A 20,669-nucleotide genomic window follows, 5' to 3' on the forward strand; every position below is an offset into this window, starting at 1 on the left:
TTGGGGCAGCCGGAAATGTTCCTTCCTCCGCCAGTGTGAAACTAAAGCAGCCACAGATTTCAGCACAACGCAGCTGAAATTGGTAACAAATAAACCGAACGGGACAAGCTAAAAGCAGCTGATATTTCAGGTTTGATGAGAAAACACTGCATTATGACTAGTTTCCTGTTTGTGGGGTGTTTTGTCGAGTGTTTATTCGTGATATTTAGATGAGCCGGTGAGCTACTGTTCATGTATGTTCATTTATCACATGCGTGTGTTTGTTTTTACTCAAACTGTCGGATGTTTTGACGATGTTTCGCTTTTTATACCTGTATAAACATATTTTAGACGATTTTAGACGTTTAGAAGAGTTTCAGGCTTTGGGTATGAAGCAGTTCAGCCATTTCAGAAACCACAAAGCGAAGCTTTTAGGCTCATACGTAACGTACATCGGGTTTTGTTGTATCCGACAGTTGCTTGTATAACAAACCTTTAAACTTTTCCACATACATCAAACATTGCATTAATTGAGGGATTTACTACTGGAATTATATCTATGTGCCTTATTATTATTTCAAAACTTTTTGAAAAAAATGAATATAAGATCAGTTATGTATGTGCTAATTTATTTATATATGTTATCAAACTGATGTTCACCGTTTACACATAAAACAATCAGACTTAAATTAAGTTTTAATAAAAATGTTTACCTAGCATTACTTCTGATACATTTTTAATAATTAGATTTTTTTTTCATAAGAAATGTCCTTGTCAAATCTTGTAACGGGTAAGTTAAGTCTTGTATCCTACATTTGTTTGCATTATAACAAACCTTTAAACTTTTCCACATTATTCAGACATTGCATTAATGAAGGGAATTATTACTGAAAGATTAACTTCATCTATATCTCCCTTATTATTATTTAAACAGTTTGAGAAATTAAATACTAAATCTGTTGTTCAGTTATATATGTTATCAAACTGATGTTCACTGTTACACATAAAACAATCTGACTTAAATCAGCATTAAATAAAACGTTTACCTAGCATTATTTCTAATAGATTTTTAATAATTCAATGTTTTTTTTTCTTTCATTCTTTCTTAAAAAATGTCCTTGTCAAATCTTGTAATGTGTAAGTCTTGTATCTTACATTTATATGCGTAAAAATCAAACATTGCATTAATTGAGGGATTTACTACTAAAAGATTAATTGTATCTTTGTGCGGTTTTGGTATTTAAATACATTTTGAATAATCTAAATCAATAAATAAATAGTTTTGTATGTACTAGTTCAGTTGCTTGTATAACAAACCTTTAAACATTTCAACATACATCAAACATTGCATTAATTGAGGGATTTACTACTGGAATTATATCTATGTGCTTTATTATTATTTCAATACTTTTTGATAAATTTCAATATAAGATTAGTTATGTATGTGCTAATTCATTCAAATAAGTTATCAAACTGATGTTCACTGTTACACAGTAAACAATCTGACTTAAATCAGCATTAAATCAAAACGGTTACCTAGCATTATTTCTGATAGTTTTTTAATTATTAGTTTTTTTTCTTTCATGAGAAATGTCCTTGTCAAATCTTGCAACTTGACTTGTATCCTACATTTGCTTGTATTATAACAAACCTTTAAACTGTTCCATATAAATCAGACATTGCTTTAATAAAGGGATTTATTATTGAAAGATTAAATTTATCTATATCTTCATTATTAGTATTTAAACAGTTTGAAAAACGAAATACAATATATGTGGTTCAGTTATACATGTTAAGAAATGTCCTTGTCAAATGTTGTCACTTGAAAGGGTTGTATCCTGCATTTGTTTGTATTATAACAAACCTTTAAACTTTTCCATATAAACAACCATTACATTAATTGAGGAATTTACTTCTGAAATATTAATTATATCTATATGCAATATTAGTATTTAATTAAATTTAAAAATAAATCCTGTATGTACTAGTTCATTTATATACATTACCAAACTGATGTTCATTGTTGCACTTTAAAAATCTGGCTTAAATCAGCTTTTAATTAAAATGTTTACATAACAACGTCAACTTTTATAATAGGTTTGAATAAACTAATGATTTCTAGTTAAATGACTAATGCACGATACATCTATCTATCATTTAAATTCATTTTTAAACATCTGAACAGTAAGAAGAAATATCCTTGTCAAGTCTAGTAACACGTAAGTTGTATTATAACAAACCTTTAAACTTCTCCATATAAAACAAACTACATTAATTAAGGGGTTTACAACTGAAATATTAATTATATCTATTTACGTTATTAGTATTTGAAAAATCTAAATGAAAACTTATTTATACACCTTATCAAACTGATGTTCACCGTTACACTTACAAATCGGGACACCCGTCATGTATGACCAAGTGTTTACATGACGTTATTCATATTTTTTATTAATTTTTTTTTTATAATTTCTGATTGAGGAGGGAATTCATATTCAAGTTATGTTGTTCAGCAATGACAAAGTGATTTTTATTTTGAATAATCCTTGAATGTGACCAAATGTTTAATTCCTTCTGAGGACTTGAAACCCACCATCAATTTGTACATAAACGAAACATGGCAAGGAGAATGGGATAACTGCATCAACAACAAATTACATGAAGTTAACCCGAAAATAAATGAAAGACGTTTAGCAAAAAAGACCAGGCATGATCTGACGGTCTATACCAGATGTTGAATTGGACATTCTAGGTTGACACATTCATATTTATTAAATAACGAAGTATCACCTAAATGTAATTACTGCTAGACTGCTCTTACCATCAAGCATATTTTGTTGGAATGTAGAAGTTTAAATTCCATTAGACAAAATTTTTTATAAGGAGAGTACTTTGGTGGACATTTTTAAAAACTTACCACCAGGAAGAGTTTTAATTTTAAATTTTTTTTTATCAAAAACAGATCTGAAAAATCATATTTAACTTTGAATATTTTTTTTGTGTGAATTTTATCCATTTATATTTTAGATATTTGTCTAAGTAACTTTTTTTAGTGTGATACGAATTTGTTTTTATCATGAAATATTTTAATGTATATTAATTTGGCCACGAAATAGCCATAAGTTGCTGATGTGGCAATAAATATGCAATAAATAAATACATTTATTTAGAATAAATGCCAGTTAAAAACACAAAACATCTATCACTTATATCCATATAAATATGAGCATTTTTTGATCTAGATCTGAACACTGTGAAGTTAAGAAGAGAAGAAATATCCTTGGACAAACTTGTAAGTCTAATTACACCATGATGATACATATTTGAGTTTGAGCATGACTTATACAGTGTATTAAATATAAAGGTGTTTTTCCTCCTGACTTTAGCTGCTGCTACACTTGAATGGACTCGATGCCCAAAGGTATACAGGTAGAGCTGCTTCCTGCTCTTTGCTTAACCTGAAATATCCAATTGGACGTAAAGGAAAGCAGCTGTCGGCTTCAATCTGTCCTGTTCATTTGTTATTTTTCTAGTAAGACCAAACCAACTCACCCGGAGCTCCATTATGCCTGTGAAGAAGAAAAGAAAGTCGTCCGGCTCGGAAGATCCTAGTATTAGAAAATGTAAAATCACCAGGTACCAATATGTCTGCATTAATGTTTTCTCATTGTCTTTCACTTTTTTTATTATTAAGTTATTGAATCGTCCTGTCTTTAATAATCCAGTTACTGTAGGACACAAACTTCAGGACGGCTGGTAAACCCAGAGGATCATTTCTCCAACAAGAAATGCCTCGCTTGGTTTTATGAATATGCAGGTATGTGAATCGTAGCGGTTAACATGAAACTGCATTTACAAACTGATCTTTTACTGTGGAAATGAAAGCTAAAGTAAAAGAGATTGTTATAAGAAAATAACGATGGACAAAGACAAATATTTATTTATTAGGCTGGTGTAAATATGTCCTTCATAGAGCGGTATCAAAACAATGTGTGATACAGCTTTAATTTTTTTGTGTCTTGTTTGTTGATCAAACTTAGGTTTTTCAATCAGAATTTCTGGTTTAGTATTTTGAAATATTGAATTTGATTTTCTGAATTTCTTCGTCTTGAAAACTTACCTGCATTTCTACAGTGTGGACATCTGCAGTGTAGAACTTTAGATCTGAAGTTTGAAAATGCGCGCCTATAAAAATGTGCTCTTAAAATTCCTAAATTTCAGATGTTCAATATTCAAGTTAAAGGTGCTGTATGTACATTTGACTCTTCTAAAGCATAAAAATACCATAATTTGTTTGCAGGCGCTTGCGTGTTTCGAACCAGGTGTGCAATACCTAGTTTAACCACCGGGTGTCAACCTTACTGCATCTTAAATTCAAATTTAAAACAATTTTAATGGCACGTAATACTTAGTTTTATTAAATTACAATTGTTACTAATTCAGATGAACAATTCAAATTTAGATTGTTTTGGCATATTTTATGCTCCAAAACAGACTAGCACAGAAAAAAAATGGATGGGAATGCGTTTATTGACAGTCAAGATGATTAGGAGTACCAGGATAAGCTTGTGTTATTGGCAGTGTTGAGGGTAACGCTTTACTCATTACTTTAAAATATATTATTACGCAACTCATGTTACTTGTAAAGTAATGCATCACTTTTCAAAACTAAGTAATATTTTAATATTTTTTTTACAAAACTGTTATGTGAGTTACTATTTAATTTAGTCAATTAGCTTTTAAATAACGCTGATTTAAAATAAACGGGGAGAATGCAGGAACAGACAGAAATGAAGATGGCAGAGCCTTACATTTCTGCAATAGAAATATTCTCATTATTTTGAACACATGGAAGAAAAGCAAATGACGATTATCTGAATGGACAAAGATTTTACTTTTTAATAGGTCCAAAAGTAGCATACATTACTTTAAACTTTCATTAATCTGTATATGCCGCATGTATAGCTGTGGGGTCAGTAAGTTCTCCAAACATAACATTATCCTACATACATTTTTAATGTGTTGTTTTAAAGGTAAATGAAGGTTATACAGTGTAGAAACCCCCTCCCCCCTGCAAGTTCTGAAAGAGATCAAGCCTTAGCCAGGTCAGAAAGAGTAACGCAATTATAACACAACGCATTACTTAGCGTAAAAAAAGTATCTAAGTAATGCAACTAGCTACTTTTTTTTAGTTTCAGCGCTTGTTAATTTTGCAGTAACATACATCGGAATGTCACAACTGACCAATCAGAGTCAAGAATTCCACACAGCCATCTAATAAATGTATGTAAATGTAACAAACAAAACGCCAACAAAACGGGATGAAATCTTGTATTTACATTTAGCAGATGCTTCTGTATAAAGCAACTTAAAAATTAAGCCATATTACTTAATATCTGAGTATTACTTAATCTACTGTCTGTCTGACACATATTACTGAATATATGAAAAACTAAGGTAGAGGTGAAGTTATTAATGCTTGTGACAAAGACAGTAAACCTGTATGGAGAAAGTTAAATAGGGTAAATTGATCAAAACTGATGTGTTGTTGTGCTTTGAAATGCCTGCAGGGTCGGATGACATTGTCGGGCCAGAAAGCATGGAAAAATTCTGCGAGGACATTGGTGTGGAGCCAGAAAATGTAAGCAAAGTTTCATGGTTTTATCCATCCAAAATTTGCAGCATAATAAAGATGACTCATTTTGACGTCCCTTTCAGATTGTAATGTTAGTTTTAGCCTGGAAACTTGAAGCAACAAATATGGGATTTTTCACAAAAGAAGAGTGGCTGAAGGGAATGACGTCACTACAGTAAGACTCCGATCACATGACAAAACACTTAAAAGCCTTTTATCCTATCAGCTGTTGACTTCTCTGATTTCTCTACAGTTGTGACGGCACAGAAAGATTACAAGGCAAACTGGATTATATGCGCTCTCTGCTCAACGACCCAGTTATATTCAAGAGTATCTACAGATACGCCTTTGACTTTGCCAGGGTGAGATGTGTTTAGAGAAGATGATGCATTTGAGGCTACAAATCCCTTGTGTTATTGTTTTTATGCAGTTTATTAATGTTACTTTTCAGCTTAGGAGATTTCAAGATGCATTGATATTTTCTTTCTATTTAAATAGAAATTATTTTAAAGGATTAGCATCATTTCAAGAGTTTTTTTTCTGTGTATTATTTAGTAGTTAAAGGTGCAGTAGGGGATTGTCTTCAGAAGCATTTTTTGTTGTGCTGGTTGAAATTCTCTTCACAGTCTAATAGTTATGATTACAGTAAATGATCTAAATGTATTTATATGTATTTTTATATTTTGGGTAATGCTGCGTTCACAACAGACGCGGCACGCGCATCAAGCGCGAGTGATTTACATGTTAAGTCAATGCAAATGTGTGAAAAGACATCCTGCGGCGCGATACGCGCGAATGGCGCGGATCGAATTACGTGAATGGCGCGAGGCGTATTGAGCGTTTGCGCATTTGACGCGCTTAACGAGCGTTTTGCGCGAATCTCTCGAGTTCAAAAATTTGAACTTCAGCGGACATTCGCGCCGCGTTAACCAATCAGAAGCTTGCTCTTGTGGGGGCTTGATTGTGACATAGAACCTGTTGATGGTGTCCCAGGGGAAATCCTCCAGGCGACACAGACAACAAGTCATCAAACTGGGCTTGGATCAGTTAGAAGAACCGTTGAAAGCCTCCGTGATCCAGGTTCAGTTTCTGGAGGAGTTTATGAGCTCACTGAGCTGGATGCACCTCTGAAAGGATGTAGTGGACTCAGACATGGTCCTAAACGTATCGACGCTGTTTTTCAGCCTTCATAAAGTACATAAACACTTATTTTGTTCATAAAATCCATGTTAGCCATTTAGCAACGAAGCTACAGTCACAGGGCAGACAGAAGCCCTGCCCATCACGCGAATCCGTGTCTGTTCTAAAGTAAATTTGACGCGTGAATGAAGCGAATTTGACGCGTGAATGAAGCGAATTTGACGCACGAATAAAGCAGGATTTGACTCGCGAATGAAGCGAGTAACCTCTAATGTTCACGCGGCAATTTATGCACGAATAGAGCGTTTTATCCGCGCGTTCCGCGTCTGGTGTGAACACAGCATAAGGCACAAAACAAAAAAAATGTTCATCCAATTAAATAGAGTCGGACCGACATCTCTCATAATTCCGATAAGTAGGCCAAACTGTCTGTCAGCAAATGCAGATTTGAACAACTGTGCAGCTGTTTGTACGCAGCTTCGCCGACCGCCGCGCGTTCACGAGAGAGCACAAGCGATCAGTAAAAACCAGCTGAATCAAAACTTTTTAAAAACCTGAATCAATATTGAAGTTACCATTGCACGCTGGAGAAAGGATGACACCATGTCTGAAGGATTTCTCTTAGGGTGCTTTCACACTAGCACTTTTGGTCCACACCCGGGTTCGTTTGACGTCATAGTACGGTACGTTTAGCTAGTGTGAACGTGTCTTCTGAACTCGGGTGCGCACCCGTGAACCGTACCCTAGTCTGCCTGAAAGAGGTGGTCTGGGGTACGGTTCATGCGATCTCTGGTACGGTTCACTTCTGATGTGAATGCAATCGTACCAAATAACGGAAGTGAAATGCCAACTGTACAACAAACTATCGTTTTCATAATGTTTGTTACGTGTTTGTGTGTGTGTGTGTGTGTCACGTTTCATACCTTGTTGACACGAGCAGGACTGAGCCAGGGCGAACACAGTGATACACAGTGATGTCTGCTTGTCTCCTCCAAAAACAGCTTCTGCTGTGTGATGTTCTGAATGTTTATAATATTTTGCGGCAGATGGACGCGAGTCGCTTTCTGTATGTCCCAAACCAAAAGCTTTAGTATAAGCAGAATGACCGCGATGTGCGGAAGTCTTTCCATTTCGGGGCTTGCTTTCGTGACCGTCACCTAGCAACGGCCGTAAACAAAACAGCAGCTCGATGATGCAAGCGTACCATGGTTCAGAAGAAAAAAAGACAGTGTGAACACAAACCAACCGAGGAGGTAGCAGGGGGAGACAATAGAACTTGGGTACGGTCCAGGCAATTGAACCAAGTGTAAAAGCACCCTTAGACAGGTAATGTTTTGTTTTAGCTTCACGCAAAGCTGATGTAACGTTAGATGTTGTTGTTACAAACGGGTTATATCTTCACAGAAGTGTTGTTCAGCCACTAAAATCTTCCGATGAAAGATTGATAAGACTATTTTTAGTTTCATAAGGGACCTTTTACAGCATCTATAATGTAGATTTTAATTAGTTTAACAACAAAACACAAGTAAATAGTAGTCTCCCGCTATATTGTTTACCATGCAACTCTAAAAATTCACTCTGAAATAGCATGTCAGTTTGGCTTGCACGCTGCCGGACAAGCACTATTCGCTTTTAAGGGTGCTTTCACACCTGTGAATCGATTCAGTTGTTCTGAAACAGAGATTACAAATGCTACATTGTTGCTCTTTGCTCTTGGTGCGGTTCACTTTCACACTGCAAAGTTTCTAATCGGATTAAAAGAGCTAAAATAAGTCATGTGTTAGTAAACTATATATAGCCGTATGCCTATTACATATCCATAAAACACTGTGATATAACCGCGCCCGGATCGTTTGCTTTCTCAATGCAATCGATCCGCTCCAGAGTTCATTTCAATCGAGCAGAGACCACCTCATTCAAGCGATCTCAGAGCGATTGATTTGGCGCAGATCTTAGATTGGTGGTTTCACATATGCCAAACAAACCGCGCTAACTGGGCAAACAAGACAGGTTCCGTAACAAAAGTGTAGGTGTGAAAGCACCCTAACACATGAGAGAGGGTTCTTTTGCTGTGCTCGTGTTTCAGGAGGCGTGGCTCTAGAGGGCAGGGGAGGGACTGTGATTCAGAGATTTATGCTAAGCTGTTAGCATTGTGGAAGATCACCTACTGCTCCTTTTAATGTTTCTTTGATGTTCTTTTATTGTTTTATATTATTTATTTATTTTTGTCTTTAGGATAAAGATCAGCGCAGTCTCGATATGGACACTGCAAAATCCATGTTGGCGCTGCTGCTCGGACGAACATGGCCATTGTTCCCAGTGTTTCACCAGTTTCTGGAGGTTTGTCATTTTTGTCGACCGTCAGAACCAAAAACAAAACAATAAAAAGCATCATAGAACTAGTCCATTTAAAGCCCAACTCAATGGGCTTTAATTTACCCATAACCAGACTCACTTATGGTTTGGTTATGGGTAAAGCAAAGACCATGTGGGTCAGGGAGTGAAAACGGTAGGCTACAATTAATTAATTCGTTATGAATTGATTGATATTTAACAACATGCCATCGTCCATCGCGATGTTTCACATTAGACATCGTACGATGCCAAATTGGTCAACATCGCCCAACCCTACTGTGAGATAACAAGTTATTTTTAATTATTATCATCATCTCAAGCTTCAGTATTGACTTTGTGATTTAATAATGTTTGGTAAACTGCAGCTAACATACGCATTTCTCCTCCAGCAGTCGAAGTATAAAGTCATGAACAAGGACCAGTGGTACAACGTGTTAGAGTTCAGCCGTACGGTTAACGCAGACCTGAGCAACTACGATGAAGACGGAGCCTGTAAGTTTGTTTTCATGTCCTCCTGATGCAGATGTGGAACTGTTAATGACGGATTTCTGTGCTGATTTCAGGGCCGGTGATGTTGGATGAGTTTGTGGATTGGCATAAAGTCAGAAATGCATTATAGCACAAGCAGACGCTGAATGAACGCACACGAGTTTCGTTGTTTTTCCATGGCATACCTCTCCTGGACGCCTTTCAACACGTCCCAAATGCCGAATACGGATCATCACTACCCAGAGACTTTTACAGTGTTACTTTAAAAGGCACCGAGGAATCACAAGACTAACAAAAGGGGAAATATTTTTCATATGTATTGAATTTGTTGCAGCAGTTCTATTGCCAGTGTTGTATGATTTTTCTGAAAGGGGAAATGGTCTGTTTGTAATTTTGCTCCCTTTCTTTTCTTTCCTCCTCAAAGTTTTACTTTGTTTATAGTGTTTTGAAAAGGACATAAATAAAGCAATTGTAAATTACTCTTGCTAGTATTCTGTGGTTTGGTAGACACAGCACATTACTAGTAGCAAGACTTTATTTAACTAAATATAAACACATTTGAGGCGACACAGTGGCTCAGTGGTTAGCACTGTCACCTCACAGCGAGAAGGTAGCTGGTTCGAGCTTCGGATGGGTCAGTTTGTGTTTCTGTGTGGAGTTTGCATGTTCTCCCCTTGTTGGCGTGGGTTTCTTTCGGGTGCTCCGATCCGATCCCCCCCAATAAAGGCTACCCAATAAAGCTAAAGCAGGGCTGCGCCTGGTCTGCCTGGATGGGAGACCACATGGGAAAGCTAGGTTGCTGTTGGAAGTGGTGTTAAAGAGGCCAGCAGGGGGCCCATCTTGAAAACAGGCTGCATTTGCCGATTGGGCCAAATGCTTAACATTTATTATTATTATTTTTATTATCATCATCATAATATCACATCTAGCAAGAGATAAAAGTTGTCTGGACTTAAAAACAATAAATATAAAAAAAAAAAATTTTTTAAAAACTGACCGGCCCACATTTAAAAATTGGTCCGGCCCTTCTGGCATTTGCCAGATTTGTTAAATGGCCAGTCCGCCCCAGAGTATACCATGTAAGACCTTGATTAGCTTGTTCAGGTGTGTTTGATTAGGGTTGGAGCTAAAATCTACAGGACACCGGCCCTCCAGGAACAAGCTTGGTGACGGTGTTAAACCAAAGTCCTAACTCTCTGTAGTCATTTAAGTCATTTATATTTAGTCAAAAATTCATCATGTGCATTAAGTATATTTTCCAGCAGTTGAGATGTCTTAATAGCTTTGGTATTATTCTGTATAGAAGTGAGGGAATCATCAAAAAAATTTAGATCAATGAAAAATAGTTTACAGTTTGGCACAGCCAGCATACATTTTGTTTTGTGGATGTGATGCTTTCCAAATAAAATAAGATTCTTTTGTTATTTTGTCCATTTCTGATAATCCAGAGTTGCAATTCATAAATAAAACTGTTTGATCATTATATTGACAAATTTATTATATTTTGAATTTAACACTTCAAAAAGTAGTAAGGAAAGCAAAACCTTTTGGTAAAACTGCAACTGAAAAATAAACGAAGAATTGTTTCTGGCTCCATTTTACAAAAACAACACAAGGGTGAAGAACCTTCCTTAAACTTCTTCATAAAATCATTGCATGGATAGTATCTGTGTAATATTTTAAAATGTTTCTTTTACTTTATTAGGAATTATGTATTTTGTTATATCTGGCCAGCTTTTTGGGGGGGAAAGAATAAGGGAATGCTTGTTTCCATTTAACCATTGCTATTGGAGGAACACTTTAATCTGCAGTTAGGATTTTCCTTATATAGTTAATTCATTCATTTTCTTGTCGGCTTAGTCCCTCTATTAATCCGGGGTCGCCACAGCGGAATGAACCACCAACTTATCCAGCAAGTTTTTACACAGCAGATGCCCTTCCAGCCGCAACCCATCTCTGGCAAACACCAAGTAATAAAAATCTTTATTTGGTGTGGCCATGTTTTTTTTTTTGTTTTTTTTTTTGGCTGTGAAAAAGTGACGAATCTGCCAATCTGCAGCTTACATCTGGAAAGAGACACCAGTTAAGTCACCATTTTAACCGTAATACCGGACTGCCGGTAAAATCTGTTATATATATATATATATATATATATATATATATATATATATATATATATATATATATATATATATATAATATGACTGCTAACGCATGCAATAAATGTACTACAAATCAGTGAATAAGTTCAATTTGGGTTTATTATCAGTAATGAAGTAATCAATAAACACACACAGAGAATTGTTGCCTAATCACTGGCCAGTACTTGAAAACAAATGTAGCTCTGCTGTCGTTCTGGCTTGCAAATTTCTCAATGGCCTCTGGTTAAAACTGTGAGACTGTAGCAAACTGTGAGACTGTAGCGTCAATGTTTTGATCTAGTTCAGTCGACTGATCATCATTTTCCTCACTGGCCGTATTGAAGTCTAGAGATTCCGCACGTTTCATGATGGCGTCGAGTCGCGTCAGCGATCTCGTCCTCAGCTTCGGCCTGACCTCTACTTCATCCTCCACCTCTGAGTCTTTAATATGACTAAACCGATTCCCTTCTTCGTCATAATTGTAGACTTTAATGACGCGGGATTTCTTCTTTGGATGTGGACTGACCACCGATCTGAACTCCCGAGTTTCTTCATCTCCTTCGCAAGTCTGTTGGTTTCCCTCGTCATTCCCGCCAGTTTCTATAACATCGTCAACAAAAACGTCGTCAACAAAACTAATATCGACCGTGTCCTCGTCGTCAGTGTCGCTTTTCTTGAAGAACACTGATTGAGATTGTGCCGTGGTGTTTTGTAAGTTGTTCTGTTCAATAACGTCTTCTTTTTTAAAGGGTAACCAAACGCGAATCGTTTGTAAACATTTTATGACGTAAGATCTGCTAAAGGCGCCAAGTGTGAAGGCGACTAAAAAGCTCGCTATCACTGATGAAGCGACAGCAGCCACGAAAACGCTTTCAGACACTGTTTCTGCATAAACTTCCTCCTGTCTGGTGGTGCTTAGTCGTTTTTTGATTTTGGGATTTAAGGCTATTACATTAATTCTGTAGGGTATGATTGTTTTGCTCGTCTTGTCCTCACAGATACAGAAATATAGTCCATCATGACTGGATGTGGCTCGTGAAATCTTCAAGGTGCCATTGCATGTTTCCACCGGGTCTTTGTTTTGACGGTTGCAGCCTTCTAACTGCCCGAAAGGTGTTTTCCAGAGCAGAGAAAGCACTAAAGAGAGGAAAAATAATAACATATGACCAAACAGAAACTCTGCACCATTCACTTGTTCCAAATCTGTTTGACTTTCTTTCTTTTGAACACAAAAGATGTTTTGAATAATGTTGGAAACCTGTAACCATTGACTTCCACAGTCTATTTGTTTTTCATAGCTAATATCAATTGTTTTTCAGCTTTCTCCAATATGTTCTTATGTACTCAACGGGGGGAAATACTTAAAGGTTTGGAACCACTTGAAGCAGATTAAAAACTAAATAGTGGTAAACTTTAGCATTAAGCTAAAGATCCCTCAATCAGGCCTGGATTAAGAATTCAGAGTCTCCTGGGCACAATATCTTGGCTCCCTACCTGGCCGCACCCCTGTAGTTGAATGAAAGAATAAGATTAATAATAATTCTTGCAATAACTCGTTTGAATTTTAAATTATTATCTTTCTATTCCCAAAGATGTTCGGTGACCAAACCCTTATTTTTTATTGAATCTAATAAACCTGTTCTGTTTAAATGCACCATAATTATTGGCTGTATTAACAAAAAAAATGCAAGTATTAATTTTCAAAAACAGGTAGGCTGACCACTTAAAACTGCATTTCGTTGCCTTGTACATGTGTAATGACAATTTCAAGAGTTCACACTTAGCTGATAATCAATAAAGCGTATTTGCATGCTGTCCCGGGAGAGAGCCCTGAGCTCATAATATCCTTGAGCCCGGGGCTCCCTACCGTTAGAAGGGCGAGAGGGGAGTTTGAGGTCAGGTAGGTCTCCAGAACTCCCCTGCTTGTCACCGTGAGAAGTGTAAACTAAGGTTGTATTGGGTGATAATTTGGTTTAGTCGATTGGCTATGGTTTATGTTATTGGATGGTGGGAGGAAACCGGGGAACCCGGGGGAAACCCACGCGAACACGGGGAGAACATGTAAACTCCACACAGAAACACCAACCAGCCCTATAGGTTGGACCGGCGGTGTTCTTGCTGTGAGACAACAGTGCTAGCCACTGGGCCACCGTGTCGCCCAATCAGAAAAAGGGGGAGGATGTGGGGTGGAAAGGGGGGGAGCTTCAAGACAAAGATAACTGGAGTGAAAAACTCAGGTTATTTATAATGCTTCCATAATCATCTAATTGGGCTGATTACGGAGCTAACAAGGAGCCAGCCGTGTTGATTATAAGCATGTGATCATCTCGAAATTAGTTTATGAATAAACCACACTAAGTTAAATCTAATCTAATCTTAAGTAACTTTAAGGTTGATTGTTTTTGAGAAATGCAGTCAACGTTACAAATCTCTTAAATGACAAAGAAAAGGAAGATTAATTGCATTCCCGAACTACAGTAAGGACTGAATTCCTCTGTAAGTTGTGCTCACCTTCAGATCCTGAATCTCTGCACTGAAGCGTCAGTGTTTCTCCTGCATGAATGGTCAGTGAGTTTTCATTTCTGACCTGCAGATGTTTCATTTGACTCTTCATAGTCTCCAGCAGCTCTTCAGATGTTCTCTCATAAATATCGCTGTGTGCCGCAGCATTATGTGTGAAGACGCACAGGAAATCCCAGATGAAAATCAACGTCAACAGAGAGATGCGACTGAACTCCATGCTGTCTGAAAGAAAATGTTCGATATAACTCATTATGAGTTATTTTTTAAGCAACTTGACTACTATTTCCACTAATACATTTGCAGTAATTACATAAAAAGGCTATTTTGACAAATTTTTTCACAAAATATCTAACAAAACAGCTAGTTATGTCCAAAAAATACATGATATGACATACGTGTCACTCAAATCAGTCAAATACTCACGGTATATGAGTGTTGTACCTTCTGTTTTCTCCAGAGGAGTAAAGTGCAGTCCTCACATGACGGCTCTTATATTTCATCTCGTGCTCCATGTTTAAAGATTAACATTTTTCTCCTCAATAATAGACAGGGTGTTTGTGTGAATGAAGATGCCACTGACTGTTTTAGTAGTTCACTGGTTTATGTTTGACCTGGGTAATTTGCCATAAATGATTTTCCATCCTGCTAAATGTATAAATAAACTCCTTATGGGGCGACGCAGTAGCCTCACAGCAAGAAGGTGGGCCACTGGTTCGAACCTCGGGTCAGTTGGCGTTTCTGTGTGGAGTTTGCATGTTCTCCCTGCTTTCGCGTGGGTTTCCTCCGTGTGCTCCGGTTTCCAGACAGTCTAAAGACATACAGGTGAATTGGGTAGTGTAAATTGTCCATAGTGCATGAGTGTGTGTGGAAGTTTCCCAGAGATGGTTTGCGGCTGGAAGGGCATCCGCTGCATAAAATTGTGTTGGATAAGTTGGCAGTTCATTCCGCTGTGGCGACCTCGGATTAATAAAGGGACTAAGCCAAAAAGAAAATGAATGAATGAAAGAATGAAACTGCTTATGAATATTAACAGTAAACTGCAATTGCTTGATTAGGTACATGTTTAACACAGTTTTACACAGCAGATGCCCTTCCAGCTGCAACCCAGTACTGGGAAACACCCATACACACTCATACACTACAGCCAATTTACGTCATCCAATTCACCTTTAGCGCATGTGTTTGGACTGTGGGGGAAACCAACACGGGAGAACATGCAAACTCCACACAAAAACGCCAGCTGGCCCAGCCGGGACTCGAACCAGTGACCTTCTTGCTATGAGGTGACAATGCTAACCACTGAAATTCCCCAAAATGAAAAATCAAATTGTCAATTTAAAAGTTGAAGTATAAAAATGTAAATAGTCGGTGTTAATAGCCTAACGGTATGTGCGCTGGCATATAGCAGCAACGTGCTCACGGCGACCCAAGTTCAATTCTCGCCTCGAGGTCTTTTGCCAATCCTTGCCCTCTCTCTGGGTTGTTGCTAGAGCGGATACGTTTGCGGAAGTTAACGCGAATTATTTCTATTATTTATTAAATTTCTCATTTGTTGTATTTTATTAACGTCTACCCCCACCCCAACCCCAACCCTAAACCCAACCGTCACAGCAATGTAAAAACAGTTGTTGTACCGAGTATTAGTTATGTTATCTATTAAATTACCCCCAAAAAATATTTTTTTTAACGCCTACCCCCACCCCAACCCTAAACCCAACCTACTGTAAAAATATTAATTATTGTTATACAGTGTCATAAAAAATGCTGCTTTATTAATGTGCATATCGCACTTCCGGCCGGCCGCATATCCGATCTAGACATAACCCTCTCTCTGCTTTCAATGCCTTCCTGACTGAAATCTCTACTTTCCTATCATAATAAAGATGAAAACCCCTGAACATAGTTATTAAAAAAATTAAATAAATGAATCACAATTTAAATGGAACAAATAATGGACAAATAAATAGACATGTTTTTAAATGACATTTAATAAAACGTGGCAAAAGAAAACCAAGAGGCAAATAGAGAGAGAAAAGCATTTGTCAATGCCTTTTAAAAAAGCTGTTTAAATTGTGCATATAAATGCATTTAAAAGGATATATTAATATTTTTGTACTGTTTGATTAATCAGTGTTTAAAAACATGAATTAAACAGATGTTAAACTGTCTATACTTTTAAAAGTTTTTTATGGATTGTTTTATTTAATGACATTTAAACTGTAGGGTCCAGCCAGTTGGTCCAATGACGGTATCCAATGGTGGATGAAGGTTCACTGCATGTTCGGTCTTTCCAGTGCACAATGTTGATTTATATTAAACTTAACTCATATCTGACTCCAATTTTAGTATGAGGTGGTTTAGAATATTAATATGTTTATCCTCGTTTTATCTGAATCCAATTATAAAACATTGAGAAGGTTATTTTGTTTCCGTTCACATTAATTTAGATTATGATTGAATATTCTCTTCGGTTCATCATTTTATGTTATTCTCGTTCATTGGGATCTCTATAACATCCTGAATCTTGTACCGGCCGAGTATACAATTTCTTAAGCACAAGCATGTCAGTCTTGGTCACTAAACAGTGGCGATTGACCGCTATCCTAAAAAGGCAGAACCCTACTTACTCAGATTAGGATATTTTTTATGCGGTCCCCATAGATCTGCTACCTCCTAAATCAGACAGAGCTATTTAGTCATATAACGATCATTACTATAGAATTAAACAGACCAGTCGTACTTAAACTAGTAGTAACTTTGAATAATCACTATACTATCTAAATAGTATTAAAAGTTTATCGGGTGAAGGACTATCCCCTTAGATATCCTTTTACAGCCTAAGTATACATGAATAAATGCCAATTTGTTAGTCGGAGCTCTAGAGACATCGTGTAGCGTGCCGCAATGCTCCGTCTACCGTGTTCTAGTCCGCTACTAACCTGAACAGGGGCTTGTGGTGCTATGAAATTACCACAATCTACTAAAGATAATAACACGAACTCTGTTTGAATCATTCAAAACATAACAATTTATTAGTCAGGTAAATGTATTATGCCAATTCAATCAGTCAATTCATAAACGATCAATATAAAACATCAAATTATCAAAGATAAATCCAAGATGAAAAAGATGCATTCCTGACTTTGAAATATACATAACATGGAACAAGCCATGTTATGGGCTGATCTGGTTAGGCAGAATCACCCTGAATCTTTCGCGGACCTTACCTTAAATAATCCAAGAATTCCCTCAAGGAAGAGGGTGTGAACAAAAGGCATTCACACTTAGTGGAAAAGTCACACTTTTCTCAGTGGTTTAAAAGATGCCTGAAGTTATATATTTATTGTTCTGATTATGTCTATTTCTGAGAGAATGAGACCATTGTACCAATCGCACTGAGACATTTCAAATGATATCAAACATGATAGTTAAAGTCAGTTTGGTTAATCTAGCAAACATTGAAATGACCATATGCGTGAGTTGGGGGGATGAAGCTGAGTTTCAGCATACTCAGATGCAAATGCAGCAGGAACTGGTTTTCCCCGCATTCCCCTTGCTGGGTTGTGAAGTTACCAGTCTCTGTTTTCAGCTCATGTTTTGAATTGTCAAAGATATCAGAATATTTGCAATATTTCAACTCTTACAAAATGCATAGGTACTGTAAACACATTTAAATATGTCTATCTGTTTATTATATTTACATTTTTATGCATCAATTGTTAAATTGATAATTTGAGTCGTTAATTTATTTCTAACTGGCGCTCCTGGTCCTCCATAATTTCCGTCTTTCAATACTGCTCTTATTCTAATTATTCATTCATTCATTTATTTTCCCTCAGCTTAGTTTCTTTATTCATCAGGGGTCGCCACAGCAGAATGAACCACCAACTATTCCAGTACATGTCTTAGAGAGCGGATGCCCTTCCAGCCACATCACAGTACTGGGTAACAATCATACACTCTCACATTCACTACGGACAATTTAGCTTAGCCAATTCACCTATAGCGCATGTGTTTGGGTTTGGACTGTGGGGGAACCCGGAACACCCAGAGGAAACCCACTCCAACCCTGCTGAAAAACCTAGCTTAAACCAGCCTAGTTGGCTGGTTTTAGCTGGTTGACCAGCCTGGTTTTAGAGGGGTTTAGGCCATTTCCAGGCTGGTTTCCAGCCATTTCCAGCTTGGTTTTAGCTGGTCTGGCTGAAAAATGACCAGCTAAATCCAGCTAAAACCAGCTTGACCAGCCTGGTTTAAGCTGGACATAGCTGGTTTTGGCTGGACTCCCAGCTTGGCTAGGCTGGTCAAGCTGGTTTTAGCTGGTCATCTCCCAGCCTGACCAGCTAAGACCAGGCTGGAAATGGCTGGAAACCAGCCTGGAAATGGCCAAAACCCCTCTAAAACCAGCTTGGTCGACCAGCTAAAACCAGCCAACCAGCCTAGGCTGGTTTAAGCTGTTTTCTTTTCAGTAGGGGGGGAGAACATGCAAACTCCACACAGAAATGTTAACTGGCCCAGCCGAGACTCGAACCCGCAACCTTCTTGCTTAGAGGTGACACTGTGTCGCCCATTATTATTGTTACAACTACTACTATTGTTGTTTAATTGTTTCTGTCATTGTTTACGATGCTGACCATGAAAACTGATTTACAGCCCAAGAAGCCAGATCAAGCGAGATAAAAATCAAAGAATATGATGGGCTGGTGATGTCTTGCGCTGAGAAAAGTAACACTAATCACGTGATAACTGCTAGCAGAAGTTTACTTCTGATAGTTTTTGAATTGTACGTTTTCAGGCATCTTTTTAAAGCCACATACGATTACAGCCTTATACGCCGATTTCACAATAATAATAACAATAATAAGAATTGTTAGCAATCTTTATAAAACCTACAAATATAAAACCTAGCCTGCGTTGTTGCCACAAGATGGCGGCATTACGCTTAAAAATCACCTCAGTTCCCGAAACTGCACGTTTTGCGTTTCTCTTTCATTTGGTTCTTTCGTTTTTCCCAAGGCTGTTATAAAAATAGATGCCAACTGACACTAAAGACTGCAGACAGTGAGTTATAAGCCATCCGCTTTCTCGGAAAAGTTTGATGTTGTCATCGATAGCGCTTATTCAGGACGTGTTTCCCTCTGATAAATTGGAGTGAGTTGCAGAAAAACACACGCGAGTGATCAGACAAGGCGAGGCTCCTCCCTCACTCACACACACTAAAAACACGACACAAGAGATACAAACACTCCGGCCGGACTCATCTTCATCACAATCATTAGAGTCTCTGGAGAATTCAGGAGAAACTGACTCTGAAAGCTGGATATGCATTTCTGCATAAGGATCATTCAATAACCAGCAGCATCTGTTTAATATCCTCCTTTAAAATCTTCATCCAGCTGGGAGAAACACGAAGACTTGTGCAGGTAACTGACGGAATTAAGATTTTAACAATTTTACAAATAATCCCATGTGTGTGTGTTTTAAATGTGCCATTATTTAAGTGTTTAAAACACATATATGCAGTGTTTCACAAGTTTTACACTTATTTTAGCGAGTTTTGAGTTTGTTGGTGTGTGTGGAATGTTGGAAAGGGAGGAGTTTTTACACTATCAAACTGTAAATGAACTTGATATAGGCTATTGTTAAGGTTGTATGTATGTGTGTGTATATATATATATATATATATATATATATATATATATATATATATATAATTTATATTGATAAGTATGACATTTAGTTTTGTTTATGGCCAACTTTGAATGTGAATAATTGTTTAAACCGTGGTTTTACAAGCAATGGAGATCTTATGAATGAAGCAATGAGTGCAATCTGTATAAAATAGTAGATTGTTGATATCATGTTGAATAATTTAAAACAGTGTGACTGATATTATATTAAACTTTCTCTAAATTATGTTATGTTCGACACATACTGATCAAATTAAAACACTATAAATGGAACCACGAAACAATTCACTAAAAGTGTTTATGTGGTTACATAATACTTGAATGTATGAATAATACTTTCATACCTTTACTAAAACTTTACTAAATCCACCCTTTTCACATTTAATCATCTTGTAAATCTTAAGAGATAAAAAATATCCCAAAATAAAAGTTTAAAGCGTGATACTACAGTCCTATGTAGTATCATATATATGTGGGAAATTAAATAAATAATAAATTGCATATGTTTAGTATAATAATTTATAAAAACAGACTTTTGTATAGCTCATATAGTGATAATTGGGAATATACAAACATTTCAGTTTCATTCGGAGGCCACAAGTTAAACTAAAGTATGCTTATTTAAGGCTGATTTTGCTTTTTGTTTTTGAACTCTGTACATTTCATGCCAGGAAACCCCACGAGTTAAATATTGTGACTGCAATTCATAAAATATCCAGT

General features: G+C 36.9%; 3 protein-coding genes and 1 long non-coding RNA gene across 15 annotated transcripts in view; 2 read left to right on the forward strand and 2 right to left on the reverse strand.

The window, feature by feature from the left end:
* The first annotated feature begins 17 nt into the window (after nucleotides 1-17).
* dcun1d5 (DCN1, defective in cullin neddylation 1, domain containing 5 (S. cerevisiae)) lies at nucleotides 18-10,077 on the forward strand. 6 transcript variants are annotated; one of them, XM_087291843.1, is made up of 11 exons: nucleotides 18-217; nucleotides 3,222-3,271; nucleotides 3,366-3,408; nucleotides 3,513-3,615; nucleotides 3,705-3,796; nucleotides 5,550-5,620; nucleotides 5,698-5,789; nucleotides 5,868-5,976; nucleotides 8,990-9,094; nucleotides 9,499-9,601; nucleotides 9,673-10,077. In XM_087291843.1, the coding sequence occupies exons 4-11, from the start codon at nucleotides 3,545-3,547 to the stop codon at nucleotides 9,726-9,728; spliced, it is 699 nt and encodes a 232-aa protein (XP_087147969.1). In that variant the 5' UTR covers nucleotides 18-217; nucleotides 3,222-3,271; nucleotides 3,366-3,408; nucleotides 3,513-3,544; the 3' UTR covers nucleotides 9,729-10,077.
* LOC147839635 (uncharacterized) overlaps nucleotides 8,832-20,669 on the reverse strand; it is a 34,754-nt gene continuing 22,916 nt past the window's right edge. The window contains exon 2 of the long non-coding RNA XR_015514699.1: nucleotides 8,832-10,325. This is a non-coding gene — a long non-coding RNA (uncharacterized LOC147839635). The remainder of the gene's footprint in view (nucleotides 10,326-20,669) is intronic.
* Nucleotides 11,842-19,445, reverse strand: LOC100538302 (uncharacterized). Of its 3 annotated transcripts, none has more exons than XM_087292933.1 (4): nucleotides 18,163-19,445; nucleotides 14,686-15,209; nucleotides 14,251-14,484; nucleotides 11,842-12,876 (listed from the first exon to the last, which is right to left on the reverse strand). In XM_087292933.1, the coding sequence occupies exons 3-4, from the start codon at nucleotides 14,477-14,479 to the stop codon at nucleotides 11,984-11,986; spliced, it is 1,122 nt and encodes a 373-aa protein (XP_087149059.1). In that variant the 5' UTR covers nucleotides 14,480-14,484; nucleotides 14,686-15,209; nucleotides 18,163-19,445; the 3' UTR covers nucleotides 11,842-11,983. The 3 variants fall into 3 exon arrangements, with proteins under 3 accessions (XP_087149059.1, XP_087149057.1, XP_087149058.1); XM_087292931.1 differs by lacking the exon at nucleotides 18,163-19,445 and adding an exon at nucleotides 15,416-17,078 and having other exon boundaries at nucleotides 14,251-14,480; nucleotides 14,686-15,169; XM_087292932.1 differs by lacking the exon at nucleotides 18,163-19,445 and having other exon boundaries at nucleotides 14,686-17,078.
* Nucleotides 19,233-20,669, forward strand: part of capn5a (calpain 5a) — a 56,586-nt gene continuing 55,149 nt past the window's right edge. For 4 of the 5 annotated variants that reach the window (XR_015514361.1, XR_015514362.1, XR_015514363.1 and 1 more), the window contains exon 1: nucleotides 19,430-19,682. The gene's annotated coding sequence lies outside the window, so the exon portion shown is untranslated. 5 annotated transcript variants of the gene reach the window in all.

This window comes from Danio rerio, chromosome 18 (genome assembly GCF_052040795.2).
Source record: "Danio rerio strain M-AB ecotype USA chromosome 18, GRCz13ab, whole genome shotgun sequence".
Classification (NCBI taxonomy): Eukaryota; Metazoa; Chordata; class Actinopteri; order Cypriniformes; family Danionidae; genus Danio; species Danio rerio.